Consider the following 23,604-nt stretch of genomic DNA (forward strand, 5'->3'; position numbering starts at 1 on the left):
GCACATATACAACCTAGCCAGTGTGTCATGGTTACTGTTTAAGTGTTATGGGGAGACAGTTAAATGCTCATGATCCCTGTCTCTTCACCTTGTGTATATGTACCTTGTCTTTGCTCCTTGTGTGTATGCATACACACACACCCCCAACCTAAGCCAGGTACCCATTTTTCAACCAGCTCTAGCTGTCATGTGTAATGCACCGAAACCACATCCAGGCCTCACGAAATACATATATTTCAATATTTGTACATGTAACAGATTTATAAATCCTGATACTGGCTTGCAGGTAAAACACATTCCCTTTAATTATGGTATTCCGTTAATCACAGTCTTTATCTATCTATATCTTTGATGCCCAGAACTCCCATCAAGGGGATGGCCACAGCAAGTGTCCACCTATTCCTCAGATACATCATTCCATGCATTCTTCCCCCATTTCTCTCCCTCCAGTAGTCCTCCACTCTGTTTCCACTCTTGTTATCACTCATCACCAATTCCTCTTTTTTTTGGGGGGGGAAAAAGGAAAGCTATTTAGTACTGCATGTTTACTTTATTTACAGAACTGCAAACACAACTTCAAAACAGACTCAAAATATTGTAATGGTTACCTGTATCTTGAAAGACAAGTCTGGACACTACTAAATTTAGAGATACATATTACAAGTATATGGGTAAGAGATTTAATTTCATCTACAAGATTGATAACTTGCATGTAAATTATGCTGGATTGTGATAACTTTTTTAGGTTGTTATAACAAACAATATTTGATGATTAACTAAACTAGATCATATGAAGATTGAAGAGATATGAAAACTGTTGATGATCACCAGAGATTTCAAAAGTTTCTATGATGTCATTCCAGTTATTTGAAAAAATTACTTAACACCAGGTACACTTTTCTGTAAAGTATGTGATTATTTGTCAAACTGAATAAGTAATCAAATGAAGATAATAATATATTAAAGACTTCCTTCACACAATGCTGTTGATACTGTACAAAATTCAATAATTTCATGAGAGGTATGGGCTGGAAATGAAAACTTAACATTATATCATAAACCTAATGAAAGACAAAATATATTAATGTACTTGGAAACTTCTTCCCTCTTTACACAAACATGATTACATCAAAATCTTTCTAGTTTGGCAATTAAACAATTTCTTCAGTACTTCTGTTGTCTCTTCATACAATTCAATTTTATGTATATCAAGCTAGCTAATGGTGTGGATCTTCAATTCTGGTAAGTATAAAAATTCCCCTTAATTACAGGTTGAACAGACCCCTACCAATCTAACACTATCTTATTACAAACATTTATTCTCTGTACCCTAAATGTTATATACTACCATTTTTTGTATAATTTTGTTTTGGAGGCAATCTAATATTTCATATAGTTTATGCTGAATTAAATCACAATTACAGTCAACAAATTTAAGAGGTACAAAAAAATTTTGATGTTTTAATAATCCTGAGTATCTCTTTTTGTGTACAGTAAACCATGAGGCAAAATCCCATTCCATGTCTAAACTGTTCTTTGAGACAGTGCATTCCCTTAAATTACCTCTTAGAGATGCATAGGTCTGCCTCTTACCCTGGACATTCCATATAATACAGGAACTTGAATAAAGTCTATTAAGAGTGCCTGTGGCAATGCATAATCAGCTTCGAATCAAAAGCTACATTAGAACAAATGGAAAACTAAAAACCTAAGAAGTATTAATAGGAGTATTTATAATCTTTGTAAAATACAGATTTATATACACATATATATATTTACAAAATATCAGATCTGAAATGACAGTATTAAGTCTAAACCATTCTCTAACAGTATTACGTCTACACCATCCTCTAACAATGACTTACTCGTTAATGTTAGAATTTTCTTCTTATTTTCACTGCTTTTATAATATAATTTTTCAAGGTACAAACAGTAAAAATATAGCTTTTACATTTAAATTAAAATTCACATATCCACAATGCTTTTTAAATGTCCCATTACAAATATATCAATATAGATATTCTCTTCAATGTTTACTGCCTAAAGAATCATCCACAATGAAAGTACAACCTCAGTGACTCTACTGGATACTCATTATGTTGCTTCAATAGAATTACTCTACACACAGCACAAATACCAAAGTAGCACAGATACAAAATAAACTGATGCAGGAATCCTGCCTAAGATCTTCATAATACAGTAAGTAGGAGTGTATCACAGGCCTAACTTCTGAAAGATAATATGATGCTTAAAGAGCACTTGTCAGCATACCTAAACAAGCACCTTTTGGTGAGAGAAAAGCCTTAGGGATCATTCACATAATGGCAACATGTATATAACATTGATAGAAAACACTCAACAGCCCCTGTCCCTCCCCTGCATTCATCCTAAACTGTGGCCTTGAACATTCTTTTCTTTACCTAATACAGAAAATGATGATAATGAAATATTTGATAATACTACCAGCACCAAATGCTTGCTTATTAATTCAAGACAAATGCATAATACCTATCACTTGTCTCCAAACTTGTGACTGCTATATGTATGTATAACATGACAACTAGCAATGTGATGCTTCCTTATTCCCCAGTATTACCATGAACAAGAGTAATTCTCCTAAAATGATAATGACACATTTTCAACACAATGAAATTTCTTAACACCTATCTATCATATAAATAAAAGAATTTAATTTGTATATTCTAAATTTAATTCTGTAACAACATATAAGATTGAACTGTATAAAAACGGGGCAGTTCTAGTAAGGCTGAGAAGTTGTAATGGTATAAAATATCTTTGTATTTCTCACTTATGTTCCCACAAAAATTTCATCCAAGTTGCAACATTTCCCATTTCTTTAATAATTACATGCTCGTTTCAAAATACCACATAACTGTAGAGTACCAAGCACGCTCAATTATTATGATGACATTGACAAAATCACAAAGTTTAATAATGTCACTAGAGTAAACACTAGACTGCTAGTTATCCATGTGCATGAATTTTACAGTATCATGACAGTACATTTAGAGATACTAAGTGTTATCATCAGATCACTCTTGAGTTGCTGTCTTGAGAGAATTCCTCTGGTGAAATATTTCTTTCAATAACTTATACATTAGGACAACAAACGAATGACTTTAGATGCTCAGAAACCTAGCCGTGCCAGAGCCATCTGGCGTCGAAGCTTCACTATCTCCCAATACACGTCATGAACTGTGGAAAAGAGCACAAATTAAGTTATGTTGTTCATACAAAGACATAAGGGATGCAGTAAAGATTCTGGATCACATTTAAATATTACAGGGGGTCCTTGCAAATCAATGTAATTATGTTCCTGCAATTTATTATTATTGCATAATGTTACAGGAGTAATTGACACCCACACTATAAAGGAGGATTACGTTCCAGACCAAAATTATTCTTAGTCTATTTCTCATGTATGGACCATACTCAAAACAGCTTACCATCAATATACCAAACTCTACCATGATGTACAACAGACTCATTGATTCAGCAACTGTTGCCATTTCAATGGTAAATCAGACAATATCTAATAATTCTTACTGAGAATACTGGTGATGAAGGAATGAGGTAGACGATGGTAGAATGAGATGGAGGTATAATTGTATCAAGTACCATACGTTTATCATTTCTATTTATCTATCTATCTACATCTCTGACACCTGTTTCCTCTAGGAGCTCTCATCAAGAGGGTGGCCATGGCATTCTTTACACATGCAGAAATCACCTCAAAGTATTGAATTTCACCCACTCAATCACCACAACTCATTCCCTTTGCATTTTCTGCCATGACAAATCTAGTTATACCAAAAGTTCCTTTCAAGTAAATAATTTCCACAGCCTCGATTCTTGACCTCTGTGACATTCCATGTCTATGTTTCGGCTGCATAGGCAGGGTTTGGGGACTATGCTGTCCCTTACCCCTTTCTTCACTTCCATACTCACACCTCTACTTTCCATTATTTTTTAAGGGACCCAATGACCCTTCTACTTTGTACTGTTCTCTCCCTTATCTTACTTCCATATCAAACTTACCCACGATAGCTACCAAATACTTAAATACTGCTACCTCTTCCTGTGTTTCTTCCCTCCCCCCATATCTATGAAAAAGTTTAGTACACTTTATTCTCTCATTCTAAAGGGTTTTGTAAAATCTTTACTTTCACTCTGTTTCCTTTCAAACCATTACTTTACTTTTACTCGCCTTTACCTTCAATCACCTAAACTTATACAAATAATAAAACACACTTTCAACCTTCTGCAACTCCTCTTCACTTTTAGTGAACAACACAGTATTATTCGCTGACAGGTCACCATATTTCACCATCATACTCCATCTTAATACCTCTTTACCTTAGCTTTGCTTTCATCTCTCATCACTCCATCCATATTTAGTTAGTTCAAGTGCTAGTGTGCAAGGTAGATTTCTATTCTACTGATAAATTCATCAGGAACATAACGAAACATACAGTAATTTCCAATCAGATTTTTCCTCAGTAAGACTCAGAAATGAGTATTCTTTAAAAAATCCTACTTGTAAATAAGAACAGGACCTATCCTCATAAATAATATGAGAAGTTTCATACCTTGGTGTTTGCCCCGATCATCCACAGCTGATGTATTTCAGTGGAAAAGTTTACACTTGCTGAGACACCCTCACTCATTTTTAGTAGCAGTATTTCAGCAAGACACAATAACACATCAGAATTTTACCAAATCAACCAGAGGAAAGTCTAATGGGCTTAAGTGTCTTTATATGAGAAAGGAAAGCCACAAAAAGTTCTACTATGACTGAAGTAAAATAAAAACAAATCCTATTAGGAGCACATCATTCTTCTTGTTCAGCTAATGCCTGCCAGGCCATAATTCTCATGAATCTTGTCAACCAAGACTGGCTTCATCTCATTCATTTTTACATATAACTGCTTCTGCCCTGGCAAGGTAGCTTCAGCAAAATATGAGCAGCCTCTTTTTCACTCTTCAGCTGTTGTAAATAAAGCACTGACACCTATCCCTGGGAACAAGAGTGCAAAAACTACCATATATCTCATGATTGTTGTAAGAGGGATCTAACAGGTAATGGAGTACAGGAGGCTGGAAACCCTCCCCTTCATGGAAAAAAAAATTCATAACTCCTCTTTCAGTAAAAAGACTACTACAAACTGTCCTGCCTTTGGTCTTTTCAAGTAAAAGAGTAATAAGGCAAACTTCAAAAGAAAAAAAATAACTTAAAACAGTATCAGAATTCTTGAATTCTACAACATAGCAGTATGACCAATACTGAGTTGTCTCATACATTTTCTTACAAATTCAAACATTTTGAGTTCATAAAATAGAAGGCATGCAGGATAACTAAGACTTCACGTTACCCTAAAATTTAGGTCAAGCCTAAAACTTGCTTTATGAAGTTGACTTTGAAAGTTCATAGCCACAATCCAACACTGTGTCTGTGTGTGTATATATATGTGTACATTGAGATGTATGGGTATGTATATTTGCATTTGAGACACAGTCTGATGAGATGCTTTACTTTACCTTCTGCCAATGCAGCAAACCAAGGGGGTATAAGACAACAAAAATGAGGGTTTATCAAGGAATCAGCCACCAGCACTGTATCATCAGCAAACAACAACTGACTCACTTCCCAAGCTCTCTCATTCACAACAGACTGCATACTTGCCCCTCTCTCCAAAACTCTTGCATTCACCTCCCTAAAAACCCCATCCATAAACAAATCAAACAAGCATGGAGACATCACGCACCCCTGCCGCAAACCGACATTCACCAAGAACCAATCACTTTCCTCTCTTCCCACTCGCACTCATGCCTTACATCCTTGATAAAAACTTTTCACTGCTTCTAACAACTTGCCTCCCACACCATATATTCTTAATACCTTCCACAGAGCATCTCTATCAACTCTATCATATGCCTTCTCCAGATCCATAAATGCTACATACAAATCCATTTGCTTTTCAAAGGATTTCTCACATACATTCTTCAAAGAATCCTCTACCACTTCTGAGACCACACTGCTCTTCCACAATCTGATGCTCTGTACATGACTTACCCTCTCAATCAATACCCTCCCACGTAATTTCCCAGGAATACTCAACAAACTTATACCTCTGTAATCTGAGCACTCATCTTTATCCCCTTTGCCTTTGTACAATGGCACTATGCATGCATTCCACCAATGTGAATAAGAGCACGGTTATTAGGTACAGTACGGTTGAGGGACAAGTCAATTGGGAGGTAAGTTTGAATGGAGAAAACTGAAGGAAGTGAAGTGATTTAGATATCTGGGAGTGGATCTGGCAGCGGATGGAACCATGGAAGCGGAAGTGAGTCACAGGGTGGGGGAGGGGGCAAAAGTACTGGGAACGTTGAAAAATGTGTGGAAGGCGAGAACATTATCTCCGAAAGCAAAAATGGGTATGTTTGAAGGAATAGTGGTTCCAACAATGTTGTATGGTTGCGAGGCGTGGGCTATGGATAGAGTTGTGCGCAGGAGGGTGGATGTGCTGGAAATGAGATGTTTGAGGACAATATGTGGTGTGAGGTGGTTTGATCGAGTAAGTAATGTAAAGGTAAGAGAGATGTGAGGAAATAAAAAGAGCGTGGTTGAGAGAGCAGAAGAGGGTGTTTTGAAATGGTTTGGGCACATGGAGAGAATGAGTGAGGAAAGATTGACCAAGAGGATATATGTGTCGGAGATGGAGGGAACGAGGAGAAGTGGGAGACCAAATTGGAGGTGGAAAGATGGAGTGAAAAAGATTTTGAGTGATCGGGGCCTGAACATGCAGGAGGGTTAAAGGCGGGCAAGGAATAGAGTGAATTGGATCGATGTGGTATACCAGGGTAGACATGCTGTCAATGGATTGAATCAGGGCATGTGAAGCATCTGGGGTAAACCATGGAAAGTTGTGTGGGGCCTAGATGTGGAAAGGGAGCTGTGGTTTCGGGCATTATTACATGACAGCTAGAGACTGAGTGTGAACGAATGGGGCCTTTGTTGTCTTTTCCTAGCGCTACCTCGCACACGAGGGGGAGGGGGATGTTATTCCATGTGTGGCGAGGTGGCGATGGGAATGAATAAAGGCAGTGTGAATTGTGTGCATGTGAATATATGTATGTGTCTGTGTGTGTATATATATGTGTACACTGAGATGTATGGGTATGTATATTTGCATGTGTGGACGTGTATGTATATGCATGTGTATGGGGGTGGGTTGGGCCATTTCTTTCATCTGTTTCCTTGCGCTACCTCGCAAACGGGGGAGACAGCAACAAAGCAAAATAAATAAATAAATAAATATAAATAATAATAATAATAATAATACTCTATCAAGGAGTATAAAGAGGAGTGTAAAGTAAATCAAAAGAGGAAACTCTGCCATAATCCTATTGTTTAGTAAAAGAATGGATGTAGAACAAGAAAAAAGTTATACATCATGAGAGAATCTTACAAGAGGAATGATTTATACTTACTTGAACTCTTGACTAGACCAAGTTTAATATACCTCAAATAGTTGAGGAAGTCGCAAATTGCAATAATCTGAAAAGAAAAAAAATTGAAGCAAATGAATGTATCATCAAAATTCTTCAACAGAAACTTTTCTAATCTTGAGCTACCTCTGAAGAGACTAAGTCTGACCAGTATATGATGATCTTTAGGCTATGAATTGAAAACCATGAAGACAAGATTGAAAAACAAATATTTGCTGAGACCAATTTTTTCATCTGGCCCTAAGAGCTACATGGTCATGAAGAGGGACTATACAAGAACTTGATAACATTCTGTAAACAAACTTTATTCTTAGCTTAATCATATGTATCATTATTACTATACATACATAATTACATCATTACTGCTTTATCATATTAGCACTACTATCCCTAGCCATAACACACCCACTCTAAATCCATAAGAACAAAGCTAGACTCAAATCACTAATACAAAGAAAGAAGTCTTTGCTGATACCTAAACTTCGTTTGACCACAGCCTTAAAGTCTGTATTAAATCTATATAATTTTGCTGATAACTGTATTTAGTCTCAAATTTGTAGAATTGGACAGACACTGTTGATTCTGGCTAATTCCAATTATACAAAGTCTGCATAAATGAGATTTCAGTGCAGTACTTACAATGCAATATATCATTTTCAAGATTAATAAATGTATTAATAATGGATACTGGTTCCTCACAGAACTTAAACTCTTCACCTATTAAGGAGCATCCTCGTCAAAAGTAAATTGCTTCTCACTTACCCTATTTCTGGCTAATTGTGAGATGTAGTACCAATTATCATCAGACTCTCCAAGTCGGAAACGGTACTTGCAGAAGCGAGGAACATCCAACAGTACACACTTCCTGTATTATTGAAAAAGAGAACTCAGTGATGGAATTTCACATCATACATGAAAGAGAGAGTGAAACAAACCACATATACTTATTCTTCAAGTATGGGCCTGCCAAGTACAGTATCTAATCATAAACCATCTACAGACTCCAAAAAGTCACTTCTCATATATACAGCCAAGTAATATATGAAAAATATTTGTGCAAAATATTCAACATATACCTCACTCACTATAAATCTTTACAAATTCTATTGACTGAGTCTACAAAAATACTCAAAGTATCTTCAACGGCATTCTGCATGCATCTTTAGGCTTCACTTTAATACCTGAGCAGATAATTCTTAGATCTTTAATACCTCTAATCAAAATATAAACCTAATTTCATAAATTACTGTTACCTCAACAGATACATTAATCCTATGGTCTTGGGGTATTAAGCAATAACCTATCAAAAAAGAGCACATTACTGTAACTCATACACAAGCACAAAATTATTTCTGCTACTAGTATAAAGGATATGCAAGGCTTTATTAAAGGATTCAAGGTTTTTTCATAAATGCAAATTTCATGCACAGAGGGTTTAAAAGACTGTCAAAACATAGCTTGATTGGTATCTGGGGGCTTGGGCACTGTATGATGCAAAATACAATCCAAAGGGAGGATAGAATAAAAAAAAAATCAATCCAAAAGACAAAATAATATGCATGAGTCAGGTAAAATCAACTAGATGTCTTCATAATATGGTTTCATACAATAAAATGCTACAGTTTATTTCACAGTCATAGGGTATGAGGACTGTCATGTTATTAATGCATTCCACTGTTCATACAACATTCATGGCAGCAGGGGGTCTGGGGAATGCATGGGTGGTTAACAAGCTAAAAAACGAGACAGAACTAATATTAACCTGGTTTCATCTGGGTCAACTCTGAAAAAGAGATCATATACAGGATCTCAATACTGAGTAAGGTGGTAAAGTACTTAAAGATATATACCAAATATCATAAACTGCAAAATTTTATACAAATGCCTTAATGAAAGTAATTGATTCTATGATGGTTATGAGAGCTATCATCAGACCAGCAGCACTGATTCAGCTATGTTTCTACATCCTATGAAGAGCTATTCCTTTATTCCTTAAAAGTTTATCTATTAAAATCAATATAAATGATAAGCAAAAAATACAAGATTGCACACAAACAAATGTTAGAAAAAGTAAATCAACTTTAAGGAGATCCCATTCTTAATATTCCTGGGATGTTTTTCTCTATTACTAGTTAGCACTGAAAACTCATGGTCTGACATCAGTTTTTTTCATTACACCCAACTGCCTTTCCTGCTTTGGTAAAGGTGCATTAGGAGCAAACAAATGGTGGCTTTACTTGTACACACACAATCACTAGCTGAGATGCATAGAGTACTTAGACCAGTACCTTTCATACACAGCTGACTGCTTCAAATGCCCTGGTTCAGTTGCTAACACCATGTTGTCACCCCATACATCACATTACTCCAATGCATTCTATCCAAAGCATGCTTCTTGTCCTCCTCATCATTTAGGCCCAATGCCCAAAAGCTTCATTTACCCCAATATTCCATATTCTCAGTCTTCTCCTCCCCTGAGCTAACTCCACTTCAGACATGCAGATGTTCTGATTCTTTATTCACTTTCCACTTGCTCATACTATTTCAGCACAATCGGGTTATCACCTTAAATAGAATGCAATTGACTCACGGCACAAATCATCCTCGGGTATTTAATTTCCTACACATCCACCCTATGCCTTTCTTTTGCACTCAAGGCCTAAGACAGACAGACATACAGTGCTTTCAAGACTATAACTTCATGCTAATCTTTACCCTGACAGGCAATGCCTATTCTTTCCAAATGCGCCTAAACCTTGCTAATCTCGCAATTAAGTTTCTACTCCCTGCTTGTAAAATTCTTTTTTCCTAAGTGTATATCTTTACTATTAGTAAATGAGAAATTCAAAATACAATAACGAAAACTCATCTAAAAGTATATGTTTTTGATCCATAATGGCCAAGCCCACCTTCACAAAGTAATATGAGGAACAGCTGACTAATGGCATCAGTTTCGTACGTTCCAAAACCAGTACATTTATTCTTGTAAAACCCACAAACAAGGTAATCAATCACCAATATCAAAGACAGGAAAGGATAGCATAGCCACCACATAAAGTTAAAAGTTCATTATTTGTAAACTTATGTATGGATAGAATTATTATCATTCTTTTCTGTCATATATAATCAATATGTGATTTATACATATGCTTTATCAGTATCAAAATATACAGATATTTACATATAAGAGCAATAACAGTGAAATTTATGGTGATACAACAACATCTACATAAACTGCATGTATTACCTCTGTCTCGCATATGGAGGATGACTAAACAAGAATGTGTTCCCAAACCAAAACTTAACTTTGAAACCGAGTTGAGAAAACTTGAAAACTCAGTTCATATATCTACAAATGGAAAGGTTGCCCAAACACAAACAGATGTACATGTGGAAACATTGGGCAGACTACCGCAGTTATATGGATGGAGGATTAACCAAACATGTAGATCTATAGGTAGAGGGTTGCCCAGACACTTGTATATCTATGGGTGGAGATGCCACCTATGCACAGGTGGAGTGGTTAAAGGGTTAATGCACCATGGACCTTAGCCCCCTCTTTCATCTGATGACTCACTTCTACCTAAAGTGCTTTACTTTTACAGATTCTCCCATTTTAAAATTACAATCAGATTACCCAACCTCATTCCATTCTTGCTCCTCATTATCTTAACCTCATTCCATTCTTGCTCCTCATTATCTTAATTTGGTTCATATTCACTCTCAACATTTTGTTTTTTAAACAATCTACACTGTGTTCAGCTACAGGTGTTTCTTTCTGGAGTCTGCCACCAGACATATGATCAACAAACAACCTATGCACACTTTAGACAAGCTCCATGTTCTAAGGATATTGTATTAACTTTCCTCATGACTCAATCCATGAACATATAACAATGCAATGGAGACATATTACATCCTTGCCACAGGACCACCTTTATCAGGAACTACTCACTCTCCTCCTTTTTTCTCACACATGTGCTTTACTCTTCTAGTAAAAGCTCCTCATTTTCTATCTATATCTCTGATGCCCCATCAAGGTGGTGATTACAGCAAAAGTCTCTCCATTTACCTCTATCTCCTTATATGCCTCCCTTGCATACACTATTCCATGCATTCTTCCACCATTTCTCTTCCTCCTGTACTCTTTCACTCTATTTCCATTCCCCCATGTCATAAGTGCTCATCATCTCACACCAAGCCCTTTAATCATACCATCATATACTCTCCTTGTAAACTCCATTTCATATTCTCTCCACATTACCAAACCACCTTAAAAGTATTAAGTCACCAACTCTACCACTCAAAAATTCATTCCCTTTGCATCCCCAGCCATAGTAAATCTCTCATAAAACCCCTCAATTATTTCTTCAATCCATCTTATCATACAGATCCCTCCTTTCACACAGCTCCTTTCCATAGCCACAATTCTTGTCCTCTGTGACTCATTTCAAGTCCACATTTTGGCTGCATAGGTCAGAACCATGAGGACTATGCTGTCTCGATTTTTCTTCACTTTGATACTTACACCTTTACCCTTCATTATCTTAAGGGACCCAATGACTCTTCTACCCCATACTGCTCTCTCCCTTATCTTTCCTTCCAAATCACCAAATTTCTACTATAGCTCCTAAATACCTAAAAAATTCTCTCATCTCTTCAAGTCTTCTTCCCTTACATCTGTACCACTACACTGTCCCTTAATCTTTTCTTCACTTTGATCCTTACATCTTTACCCTTCATTATCTTATTAAGGGATGCAATGACTTCTACCCCGCACTGCTCTCTCCCTTGTCTTTCTTTCCAAATCACCAAATTTCGATTATAGCTCGCAAAATACAAAAAAAAATCCCTCGTCTCTTCAAGTCTTCTTCCCTTACATCTATACCACAGTTCAGAACTACATTTACTTATTTTACTCTATTAGGCTTTACAATATCTATATTTTTACTCGGTTTCCTTTCAAACACCATTACATTACTTTTACTTGCATCAGTACTTCAAAACACCCTTTCCATCTTCCTTTCACTTCTTCCTTTTGATTCAGCAACTCCTCTTCCTTACCTATCACATTAACATTCCACTCTCACATCCACTTTTCTTTTCTTTTTCACCTACTGCAAGTCCAATATCTTATTTTTCCCATAGTTTTCATTCCTTTTGCCTCTAAAAACTTTAATTACTCTTTCTTTGCTTTCCTCTATCAGCTTCTTAACTTTCTCCTTACACATCTTATATTCTTCCCTTCCCTTTTGCTGAACTCCCACGTGTATGTACCTTTCAGACAATCTACCATATGCCTTTTTTTTCTCTTCTAAAACAATTAAAATCTAATGTGTCCACCATGTATTTCCCGTCATATTTTCATATCTTATGACCTTCCAAAAACTAATTCTACAACCTTTTACAGTGTTTCTCTGAACATTTCATACACCTCATTCACACATAATAGCTTCCCTAAATTCACTGCATTTCCTTCTAAACTTTGTCATCCTTCTTTCACACTCCTTGCATTCTTTCTGATTCAGCTCCTTGCTTGCTAACACTTTTACCTCTCAATTCTTCCTTTCATCATTCTTCCACAAGAACTGCAAAATGATCAGTCTCTAAAGAATCCACTCACAACTCTAGCATCCAGCACAATCTTTCTCAACCTTTCATCCATTGCCACAAAGTCAATCAAACTCTTTTGTTCTTCTCTTCCAACAAATCTCATCCACATTGCACTCAGCAAAGACATCCACAAAACAACTTCCATTCTCAATTACTCCAGGAATTCCGTTTACCAACTATCTCGCCAATTGCATCAGATCCCACCTTCACATTAATGTCACCAATTACATCTCTCTCTCCTTCTCAAAATAATCTAAACGCCTTTTTAAAACCATTTAAACAGTCATTCAAATTTCTCCAGAAATGTTTCATGTCATCCTTACCTCACACAGTCTTCATATTCACAGGCACATATATACAAACCTATGCATATTTCAAAATTCCAATCTTTCCTTTCATCTGCACTATTCTTGATCCATTCCATCTATGCTCTGTAACATCCCATACTCTCACTGACAGTATAGTTGCATATCTTTTGTCTGTACCCTGATAATTGTCATTCATTCTTGTCAACAGCACTCCTCCTTCCATGCTCTACAACAAGCTGTATTCATCCCTTCTATTTACATTCCATACACCCTGCCTAAGGACATGGATTTTCCCAGCCCCCAGCACATCCACCTATAACTTTTAAAAGTCTCCATAAGCTCCCTCCTTTTACCATCCCATATACATTCAGAGCCATTACCCTTAATCACTCTTCCCTTTTACTCCCCAGCATAACTGGTGAACTCCAGTGCTGCTTTTAAGCCTATAGTGCCCCACCCTTGATAGGCAACTTGGTAGAGCAGTGTTTCCCATAAGCAGCGGGGCTCTCAGATTATCTGAAAAACCAAAACTCCAACCCTTATGATGTTATATCGAGGTCACAACAAGAAGGCAGGGTGAAACTTGGATACTCGAGAAAACTAGTCTCCTGAGGCACTACAATTCACAATTTTCCTAATTCTTAAGCCCCTACTAAAGTAGCAGCACCTCCTAACCTCACTGATTATGATACTGCCCCAGTGCAAAGCTCATCACTGCACTTAATAATTTTCCACTTATCCCATCTATTCATAGCTATTATATGGCATCTATGGGAATCATATCATACTTTTCCTTCAGGTTCATGCATGCTAAAACAAAAAGCCACTCTCTTTCTCCAAATATTTTTCACACACTTAGTCCACAAAACCTCCATCTCTCCTGAAGCCACATCATTCCTCTCAGATGGCCTGTTAATATCACCACCCTCTCATTCAACACTCTCACACACACCTTACCAGGTGCACTCAACAGATGTATGCATCTATTGCTCAATCATTTATTTTCATTCCCTTTGCCTTTATAAAAGGGTACTATGCATGCATTCTGCCAGTCCTTAGGCACCTTAACTTGGGCCATACAAATGCTAAATTGCACTGCCAAAACTATCAATGCCAACCTCCTTCTTGAGATACTCAACTAAAATTTCATCCATTCCTGCCATTCTACCAACTTAATCCATAGCAATGCCTTCACTACATCCTCTCACAATGAATGCTGTAAAATCCTAATCATATCACACCCAACCCCCTATCATGTAACGTACTTAGATATCCTTCGAATACTTATGCCATCTTTTTTCCTCACATTTTGATTGATAAAACTTTCACATTTGCTCCCCTCATAATAGTCCCAATTATTCTCTACTTGTTCTCAAACTGTGCACTTCCTTTCTTCATCATTTTCTTATTCTTTCTTTAGTTCATTATCTCTTTCACTGTAGAAGTCCTACCATTTACTGCACACTTTGTGTGTGTGTGTGTGTGTGTGTGTGTGTGTGTGTGTGTGTGTGTGTGATACTCAAATATTCTAAGGAAATACCTGAATTTTGCTACTAGGTTTAACTATAGCACAGTTTTCATTATGATATACAACCCACCCCAATGCATGAAGAGTCTCAGGTGAGAGTACATGAAACAGGGAGTAAGTGAGGAGTGGAAATATTTACTGAAGCACTTCTTACATAAGCAGGTGAAGTGTGGAGTATGTTGAATGTTGGATTTTGTTGTATAAGAAAGGGTAAAGAATGGTGGGATGAGGAAATTAACTTGCTAGTGAAAGAGAAAAAACAGGACAGTATCAAAAGTGAAAGAGTGCAAAAGACTGGAAAATATGGTTGAGAAAGTGGTAAGAAGTCAAGAGCAAGGTATTTGAGCTGAAAAAGGGAGCAGATGTTAGGTGGGGTGAGAGACTTTCAATGAAAGTAAATGAGAACAACTGTCGTGATGAGGCATAGTACTGGGATGAGACACGGTGCTTTCAGTATGAACTTGAACTGGGAGAACCTGCAGGAAGAGCACTTTAGGTGCCTTGGAGTCAACAATGCATGGGACAGAACTATGGGGCTAAAGTGAGTCACAGCGTGGAAGAAGTGATTAAGGTCCTGGATGCACTGAGGAGTGTGTAAAAAAAATTCAGTGTCTGACAGGGTAAAAATGAACATGCTTGAAGGTCTAGTAGTCCTGTCAGCATTGTATGGATGTTATACTTGGGCCCTGAATGTGAAAAAACAGAAAAGGGTGGATCTTTTGAAATGAAATGTCTTGAAACAATATGTGGCATAGAAAGTGACATTGTAAGAACAAGGTCTGACCAGGGTGCGCTAAAATGGTTGTGACATAAGGAGAGGATATGCAACAAAAGACTATGAGGATCCCTGTCCCAGAGAACACAAAATATATCAATGAAACACTGCTTACAAGTCATTCCACAAACTAAGCTCACCCCTAAATGAGACAGCCATGAATATAATAAATCCACTCTGAAATAACTGTTTACTTACTCTTCACTCCTTTGACACGTACAATACAATCAAAATGCCCTGACATCTCAAACTTGTACATAAGAAAACTTTGGCTAAATTGCAATCCAAGCGATTACAGTTATCTTTAACAACTCCTGGTTAAACTACTGTAATCAGAGTTCCTGCCAACATCATATCTGTTCTTAAACTCTCTAAACTTTCCAAGTCCCAACTCCCCTTCTTCCTACAACCCTACATCACGACTGCCATTGCCCAAACTCCATGGAAAGGTGATCCATAACAAATTCAACCATAATATTCCACCATAACACATCATGACCTAATCACTCCACTACCACACAGTACACAATTCTCTTACATCACATCTCTGATGGCTGAAACCAACCACAATCCTCTTCCTGCAACAGTGGCAACAGAATCAACAAAGCATTCAACATAGTCCCAAGAAACTTTCTCACACTAAAGATACTTGATTCCACCCCAACCCCTAAATAATGCCAAAACATGGTAAGCTAAATTCATAATGGCCAACAAGCCAGAGTCATCAACAAAGGCTTACAATTACATCAAAATATCTTTACACTATCCAACTAACAACAGCCATGCAAAACTACATCACTCATTGTTTTTTTTATACTGACCAACACGACAGGCAAAACATGCCCAATCAAAGGGAGGAAAAAGTACAAGAGGAGGAATTAATCAGAGCTCCACTGGCATTTTTAGACCTGGCTCTAATATAGTGAATAGTTATGAGTGAAAGAGGAAAAAAAAGAGAATTACACAGCTTAGATATAAAAGGAAAGGAGGAGTCATTACAGTCAACATCGAATGGCTCTTCTTCTAGGAACTGTGGGAAGAAGCAACGAGGACTGTGGGGCTTGGATGCATACAGGGGGCTTCTGGTTTTGGTGCATTATAGATGACAGATAAAGAGTGGATGTGAGCAAGTAAGGCTGTTCTTCATCTGTTCCTAGTGCTACCCTGCTACACAGGAAACGGTTAATAAGTATGAAAAAATATGCAAACACATATATACATATAAATGCTCAAAAGTCTTCAATTAATACTAACCTTCCTAAATTCACCTTGAATTACTATAGTTCTCCTAAATACTATAACACTCTACCACAAATTGCACATACAATATATTCACTAAGATCTGCAATGCAATAAAAAAAATCCACCACACTCATTACTACCGAGTTGTATATCTATAGAAATTCCTTAATTGTTAAAAATAAAGCTCAGCTTCATAGAGCTGGTGCTTAAGAGCAATTCTGTCCAAATACCAAAATACTAATGACAATCACATGAGTTACTCCTGTCTCACAACTCATATATAAGTGAAATGTCGTTATTCTTGTATTTAAAGCTATATGCACTGTGGTACAGTTAAAAAAAAACAAACTAAATTTAACATTAAATTCATATTAAACTAACAGCTACATTCGATTACTATTCTGTCCTTTACTGTCAACAACTACTGATAAAATTTTATTACAAATATCACCTTTAGATACCCTCAAACTGGTGAAGACTCATATATATGTTCATTTGCTTAAAAATGCAATTTTCAACATTTCAAGAAAGTTGGCAGATCTCCAACTTAATACATTTCAGCAATTTACCATTTCAGTGATGTGAAAAACATTTTAGCAATTTACTATCTCACTGATGTGACAAAATTAAAATCTTGCAATCAACTAAATTTTAATAATTTCCTAGATATGTGATAAACAGTTGAAGCATAACTCAAGAATGGAGTCACATCAATTCCAAAAACTCACCTAGGGCAGCTACTCTTTTGACGGGGGTTAACTTCTTCAATAAAAACAGAGTTATCTTCTATGGCTCTCTGAACACGATGTGCCAATGTTGTGTTAGGAAAAGCAAGACACAGGTCTATATCTTCCTCATATATCCGCTGCATGAATGGATCTGACCGTTCCAATGTTGGGTTCTGCTTCCAAGCAATAAATTCTTTATGTACAACTGGATCAACCTGTTAAAAACCAACATAAATTAAAGATGTACTGGTTGAGTTGAAGTTCAGAATGAGCAGAGTCATAATCTTTTAATGACAATATTTCACAATTGCAAAAGTGGGAATATGGACCCACACTGAATTTAGTTACAAAGATATACCAGTATAATAAAAATAGAATCCTGGGTCACCTCAATTCTTTAGTAAGAGCACTATTATCATTTTAGTGGGTACTGTCTACAGCATATTTCTGTTCATTAACTACAGAAAATGGGTTACAAAACCTTGCTGAATCTACATGGAATATTCTTTAGTCTGTAAGTAAGAAGCTAAATATAACTTTGATGGATTTCAATTCATAAAGAATTATGTTAACAATGATGTTCATAAACTGCATTTTTCGTTTAACCCTTCAGAAAGTTTAGGTATAGGGAGGTTCTGAAGGAGAGGGTCAGGGAATTGATACAGAAGAGAGAAAGGAAAGAGTGATGACACAAAGAATCAGGGACAAAGGGATGATGGAAAAGGGAAAGAGGAGACTTATCAAGAGAAACAAAAACAAAATGAGGCTTTGGGGGCCAAAACAGAATAAAAAACAGAAAGCAAACAAAAAAGCTAAAACATGGCCAGTATGCAGAAATAGCATATGGTGCATGCAGTTTAAGTTCAAAATAAAACACAAATGGTAATATAACCTTATTTCAAAACATGTAAATGTTCAGACCAAGCCTATGACTGACCTCCCAACACTCAGGGTCCAAGGGGAATTGTGAAAGAGCTGCTGCATCATTTATTCTGCTTTCTTTTAGAGGTGAACTTGGAGGAGTTGTATCTCTCCCATATTTAAGGTCAAAATCTGAAGGCGATTTACGATGACCTCGATGGAATATCTTTTTTCCTAGAAAATGAAATATTTCATCAAGGTACATGACTGGCAAAATGAAACCTAAAAACTGACTTAGCATGTGCAATCAAAATTACTACTACCACTAAAACAATGCATAAAGGATACTAACTTGTAACAAGATTAAACAATTTTTTTATTTATTACCATTACACCATTTACTGTCTAATATATATGTATTCTACATAAAACATTCTAGCTTTCCTGATTATTTCAATCATATTTCTATTGACCCATGTAATTTCAATACAGGTAGGGGGCATAGCAAAATGGAGGGTGGGTGATCCCCCTGCCCTTGTGCTGTAAAGTATACAATAAACTCTACAGAAATGATCTTCCCTTGAACACTGTTTTGTACAGTTATTTAATTGTTTTACTTGGTTCACACTCACTGTAAATAAGGTCCAGAAAATAATTTAAACATGCTCTAAAAATTACATAGATGTACATTTGTTTCAGTGATTAACATTAGTGGTCAGTGAATTTTCCTAAAACAATGATGTATGTTTACGGTGATGAGATTATCTGAAAAAGCATATCTATCTGGTTCACTAAACAAAAAAACTCCATTGATTATCGCTTATCAGCTCATTCAGATATGGTGGCTAAAGATTCATGATAAACCTCTTATTGTACAACAGCTCAAGTTACCTTTTCTTCATACATATTCACTATTTCCCACATCAGTGAGGTAGCATTAAGAACAGAGGAATGAGCCTTACAGAAAATACACTCACATGGCTCCCTTTTCTGTTCCTTCTTTTAGAAAATTAAAAACGGGAGGGGAGGATTTCCAGCCCCTCGCTCCCTCCCCTTTTAGTTGCCTTCTAAGACACGCAGGGAATACATGGGAAGTATTCTTTCTCCCCTATCCCTAGGGATATGTCATGAAAATCTGATCAATACTGATCATAACATTTAACCTCTATGTAACTCAATAAGATCATAATTCCCTCATTTACAATGAAGCTGATGTGAACATAAAAAGCATCAGCCACAGCATATGGAAATTCCAGACTATCTCGTAAGCATGACGAAAATTATGTATTCTTACATATCACTTCTGTTTTCAGTTTTCCATCATTACCTTAATGAGTCCATAACTTGCAACCCCCTATCCCACAAACACACACCAAATCCTGGGTATATGCATGACATACAAAACAAAAACATGGACATTTGAATTTTGTATACTTCAATCATCTTAATTTTTTCAGGATTAATTTTCTTTTGATTCTATGCATTATATTCATGATTCCTTATCAGTATACTACACATTCACAATGACACTGCATATACCTGTTACAAGTAATACACCACTGCAGATGAGTAGAGTACAATCATATTGGTGTAATCGACATACAGCAAGTTAAATTTTTCTGATATACATTCAACATACATTCAGAAATAGAGAATAATCAAATTCCAACAAATATCCAGGTCCCACATTTTAAAGAACAGTCATTTCATATAAACACAATAAGAAACAACTTCCTCACCTGTCTCAGCAACACTCTTGCTGATGAGTTGTGGATGGAGGTGTGGATTAGGTGCAGCTGGTGTAGATGTGATTACTAGTGCCTTGAGGGCTGTTACTTCTGCCTGCAACACTTCCACCTGCATCTCTGCCTCCCGCAGAGATCTTTCTGCACTAGCTGCTCGCTGATTTGCACTGTGGACCATACTGTGAGCTTCCTGTAAGTTAAAACACAAGTCTTGTGATATCTGTGTGCTGTTGTTCGCATTACTAATAAAACATGAGTATAGTATATGTACATATATATATATATATATATATATATATATATATATATATATATATATATATATATCTGGGGATAGGGGAGAAAGAATACTTCCCACATATTCCCTGCGTGTCGTAGAAGGCGACTAAAAGGGGAGGGAGCGGGGAGCTGGAAATCCTCCCCTCTGAATTTTTTTTTTTAATTTTCCAAAAGAAGGAACAGAGAAGGGGGCCAGGTGAGGATATTCCCTCAATGGCCCAGTTCTCTGTTTTTAACGCTACCTCGCTAACGCGGGAAATGGCGAATAGTTTGAAAAAAAAAAAAAAAAAATATATATATATATATATATATATATATATATATATATATATATTATATATACATATATATATATTCATACAATCAACTAAGATTACATGAAATAGTAAAGAACACTTGGTAGACAACGCCCAAAAATTCATATGCAATCAAAAAATCAAATTCTTAGAATCTTTAATTATACTACTACTAATAATAATAGTGATAATAATATATGACATCAGACAAAAAAACACTCAATCATTCATATCATGCAGAGCTTGAAGGGGCCAACTCTTGATCACAGAGCAATAAACGAAAATACAAAAATTCAACGTATGCTGAAAGCACAATCAAATATACAAAAATTCAAGGCCATCACCAAAAACATACAAATGACAAGGACACAGATGTCCTGGCCTTTTTTCAGTAATAATCTCATCATAAAGACAACTGGATTTCTTTGTCTTTTAGAGTGAGTAGGTGGAAGTAAAACAGTGCAACTTATTGTATCCTATATCATATATGAGCTTATGTTTAGACTCTTAGACTTACTTATAATTACAATTACTTGAGCACAGTTCTCGGTTTCAATTTTTTGGGGAGAGATCACCAAGGCTTTTGGCTAACAACTCTAGGGTTGGGGGTATTCCTCATTACTTCTTTAAAAAACATTTATGATTAAAAACTTGCTAAAACAACTCAAAGTGACAATCATTGCTGAGGAAGTTTTAGGTTTATAAGAACAAAATAACCTTGGTTAGCACACACACACAAAATAACAAATAATACAAAAATAGACTCACTTTCGTTGAGGTTGCAGTAAAGGATATGTTTCTTATAAAAGAAATTAAATGAATTTACTTATTGTCATGGTATTCTTGAGGCGATTCAGCAGAATGTATGAGATCAAGGAGCCCTACTGTTTCATGTTCTGGGATAAGCTGTACCATCTTCAGTGTACAGTTGGGTACAAAACCGGGAGGAGGAGGGTGGGAGGGTGTCTATAACTGGATGGATGTTTCAAAGGTTTAAATTGTGGTATACAAAGTGTTTTAGTATGCCCAATTTGTTCTTAAATTGTAAAGAGGATAAAATATTCATATATTTGATAAAATGAAAGGAATTTCCATTGCCTGCACTGAGTTTTACGAGGAAGGACACTTGTGACTGTTTATATAACTTAAACCGTTATCAAAATGCAACAGTGAAGTTTCCTATTATTGTACAAACTCGAAAGTTCTCGATTTTCAACTTCCACCTACAACTGAACTAACCTTCATTAGAACAATATCTTACTCTATCATCTTTAAAGAAATCAAATCACACCACAAGATTTTTACCCCGTACAACACCTCTTAATACCATCTATATCAGTTACTCCATAAAATGTATTCAGAATATTATCACGGTAAACCTTGATAAAGTCACACATCACTATCAAGACCTCTGACCACACGTTATCATCAATGTGCCGCTGATAATCACCTAGTTGGAAATGGACTCTGACTCCTAACACACACAATCATAGATACTGTCACTGGTGTGGGGGGCAACACTTGTTATATTACGAAATCATCATTATACAATCCCCACTACCCATTCTATATACGAAATCATCATTATACAACCCTCACTATCCATTCTATTTACGAAATCATCAATATGCAACCCCCACTATCCATTCTATATACAAAATCATTATACAACCCCCCATTACCCATTCTACAGGGGCTCCAACAGCTTCGAAGCTGCACTCCACTTAGGGGCAAGAAAATGATGTGGACTCCTTCGGAGTGATAAGGTCCTTATTAAGACTGCACTCTCTCTCTTCATCTACTACTAATAATACAGCCTTGCTCTCAACATCCCATTAGCTAATATCAATGACCCATTAATCATAGCTCATCATTAAGATCGATATTTCAACAGTTTATATACGCCAGGAGGTAATTTATCTCATAAAAAAATCATTATTATTTTTCCATTCGCCTACGAAAAAAAAAAAATACAGTGCTCTATAAATACCCCTTAACAAAAAATCTAGTACAGTGTTCACATGCAGGCACAGACGTTCCAGGGTGAGGCTCGATATGAAGAACAGAAAGTTTAAAGTTTACAGTTTCCCCAAGTGAAACAGGAACAGTAGAGCATAATATATGAGGGAAGACTGGAGGAGGAGGAGGAGGAGGAGGAGGTGAGATTTACGAATGTCTTGCTCACAGCGAATGTGGTGGATGAGTGAGGTGATTTCTCTCTCTCACTAGGTAAGATATATCATTAATAAATAAAAAGTGAAATACAAGCCCTTACGTATCTACGATAATTTTTCATAAAAAATTCATTAATCGCATACCTACAAGACACTGATAAAAAAAAAAAAATGTTTTGCCAAGTGTTAAATTGCATCCTGGCACTTTAAAAGTAGGCCAGCAGCCACAAAGTATGACCACGCTATCTTGTTCAAACCCACCACAGGGAAGTCTAATAAAAAGTCTTAATGTTACTGTTGATAGCAAATAATGTAACATTACTGATAGTAATAATGATGATAATGATAATAATTAACAATAATAAACAAAAGCCTATGCCCGACAGCATAAACCATGAGACAGTCTGGGCCATTATACATGACAGCGAGCGAGTTGTGAGGGTGTGTGTGTGTGTGTGCAGATGACACCGCTGAAGCAGAAGAGGCATTTGTGTGTAAATATAATAAATCAACTACGAAATG

The 23,604-nt window shown here is 36.4% G+C and overlaps 1 protein-coding gene across 1 annotated transcript in view; it reads right to left on the reverse strand.

Moving 5' to 3' along the window:
- Positions 1–530: 530 nt before the first annotated feature.
- Positions 531–23,604, reverse strand: part of LOC139756074 (uncharacterized) — a 323,958-nt gene continuing 300,884 nt past the window's right edge. Inside the window, 7 exon segments of the mRNA XM_071675087.1 lie at positions 531–3,216; positions 7,516–7,582; positions 8,296–8,398; positions 9,296–9,316; positions 17,728–17,942; positions 18,665–18,822; positions 20,328–20,523. Of these exon segments, the coding sequence (XP_071531188.1) occupies positions 3,149–3,216; positions 7,516–7,582; positions 8,296–8,398; positions 9,296–9,316; positions 17,728–17,942; positions 18,665–18,822; positions 20,328–20,523 (828 nt within the window). The 3' untranslated portion in view covers positions 531–3,148.

The sequence above is a fragment of the Panulirus ornatus genome, chromosome 20 (genome assembly GCF_036320965.1).
Source record: "Panulirus ornatus isolate Po-2019 chromosome 20, ASM3632096v1, whole genome shotgun sequence".
NCBI lineage: Eukaryota > Metazoa > Arthropoda > Malacostraca > Decapoda > Palinuridae > Panulirus > Panulirus ornatus.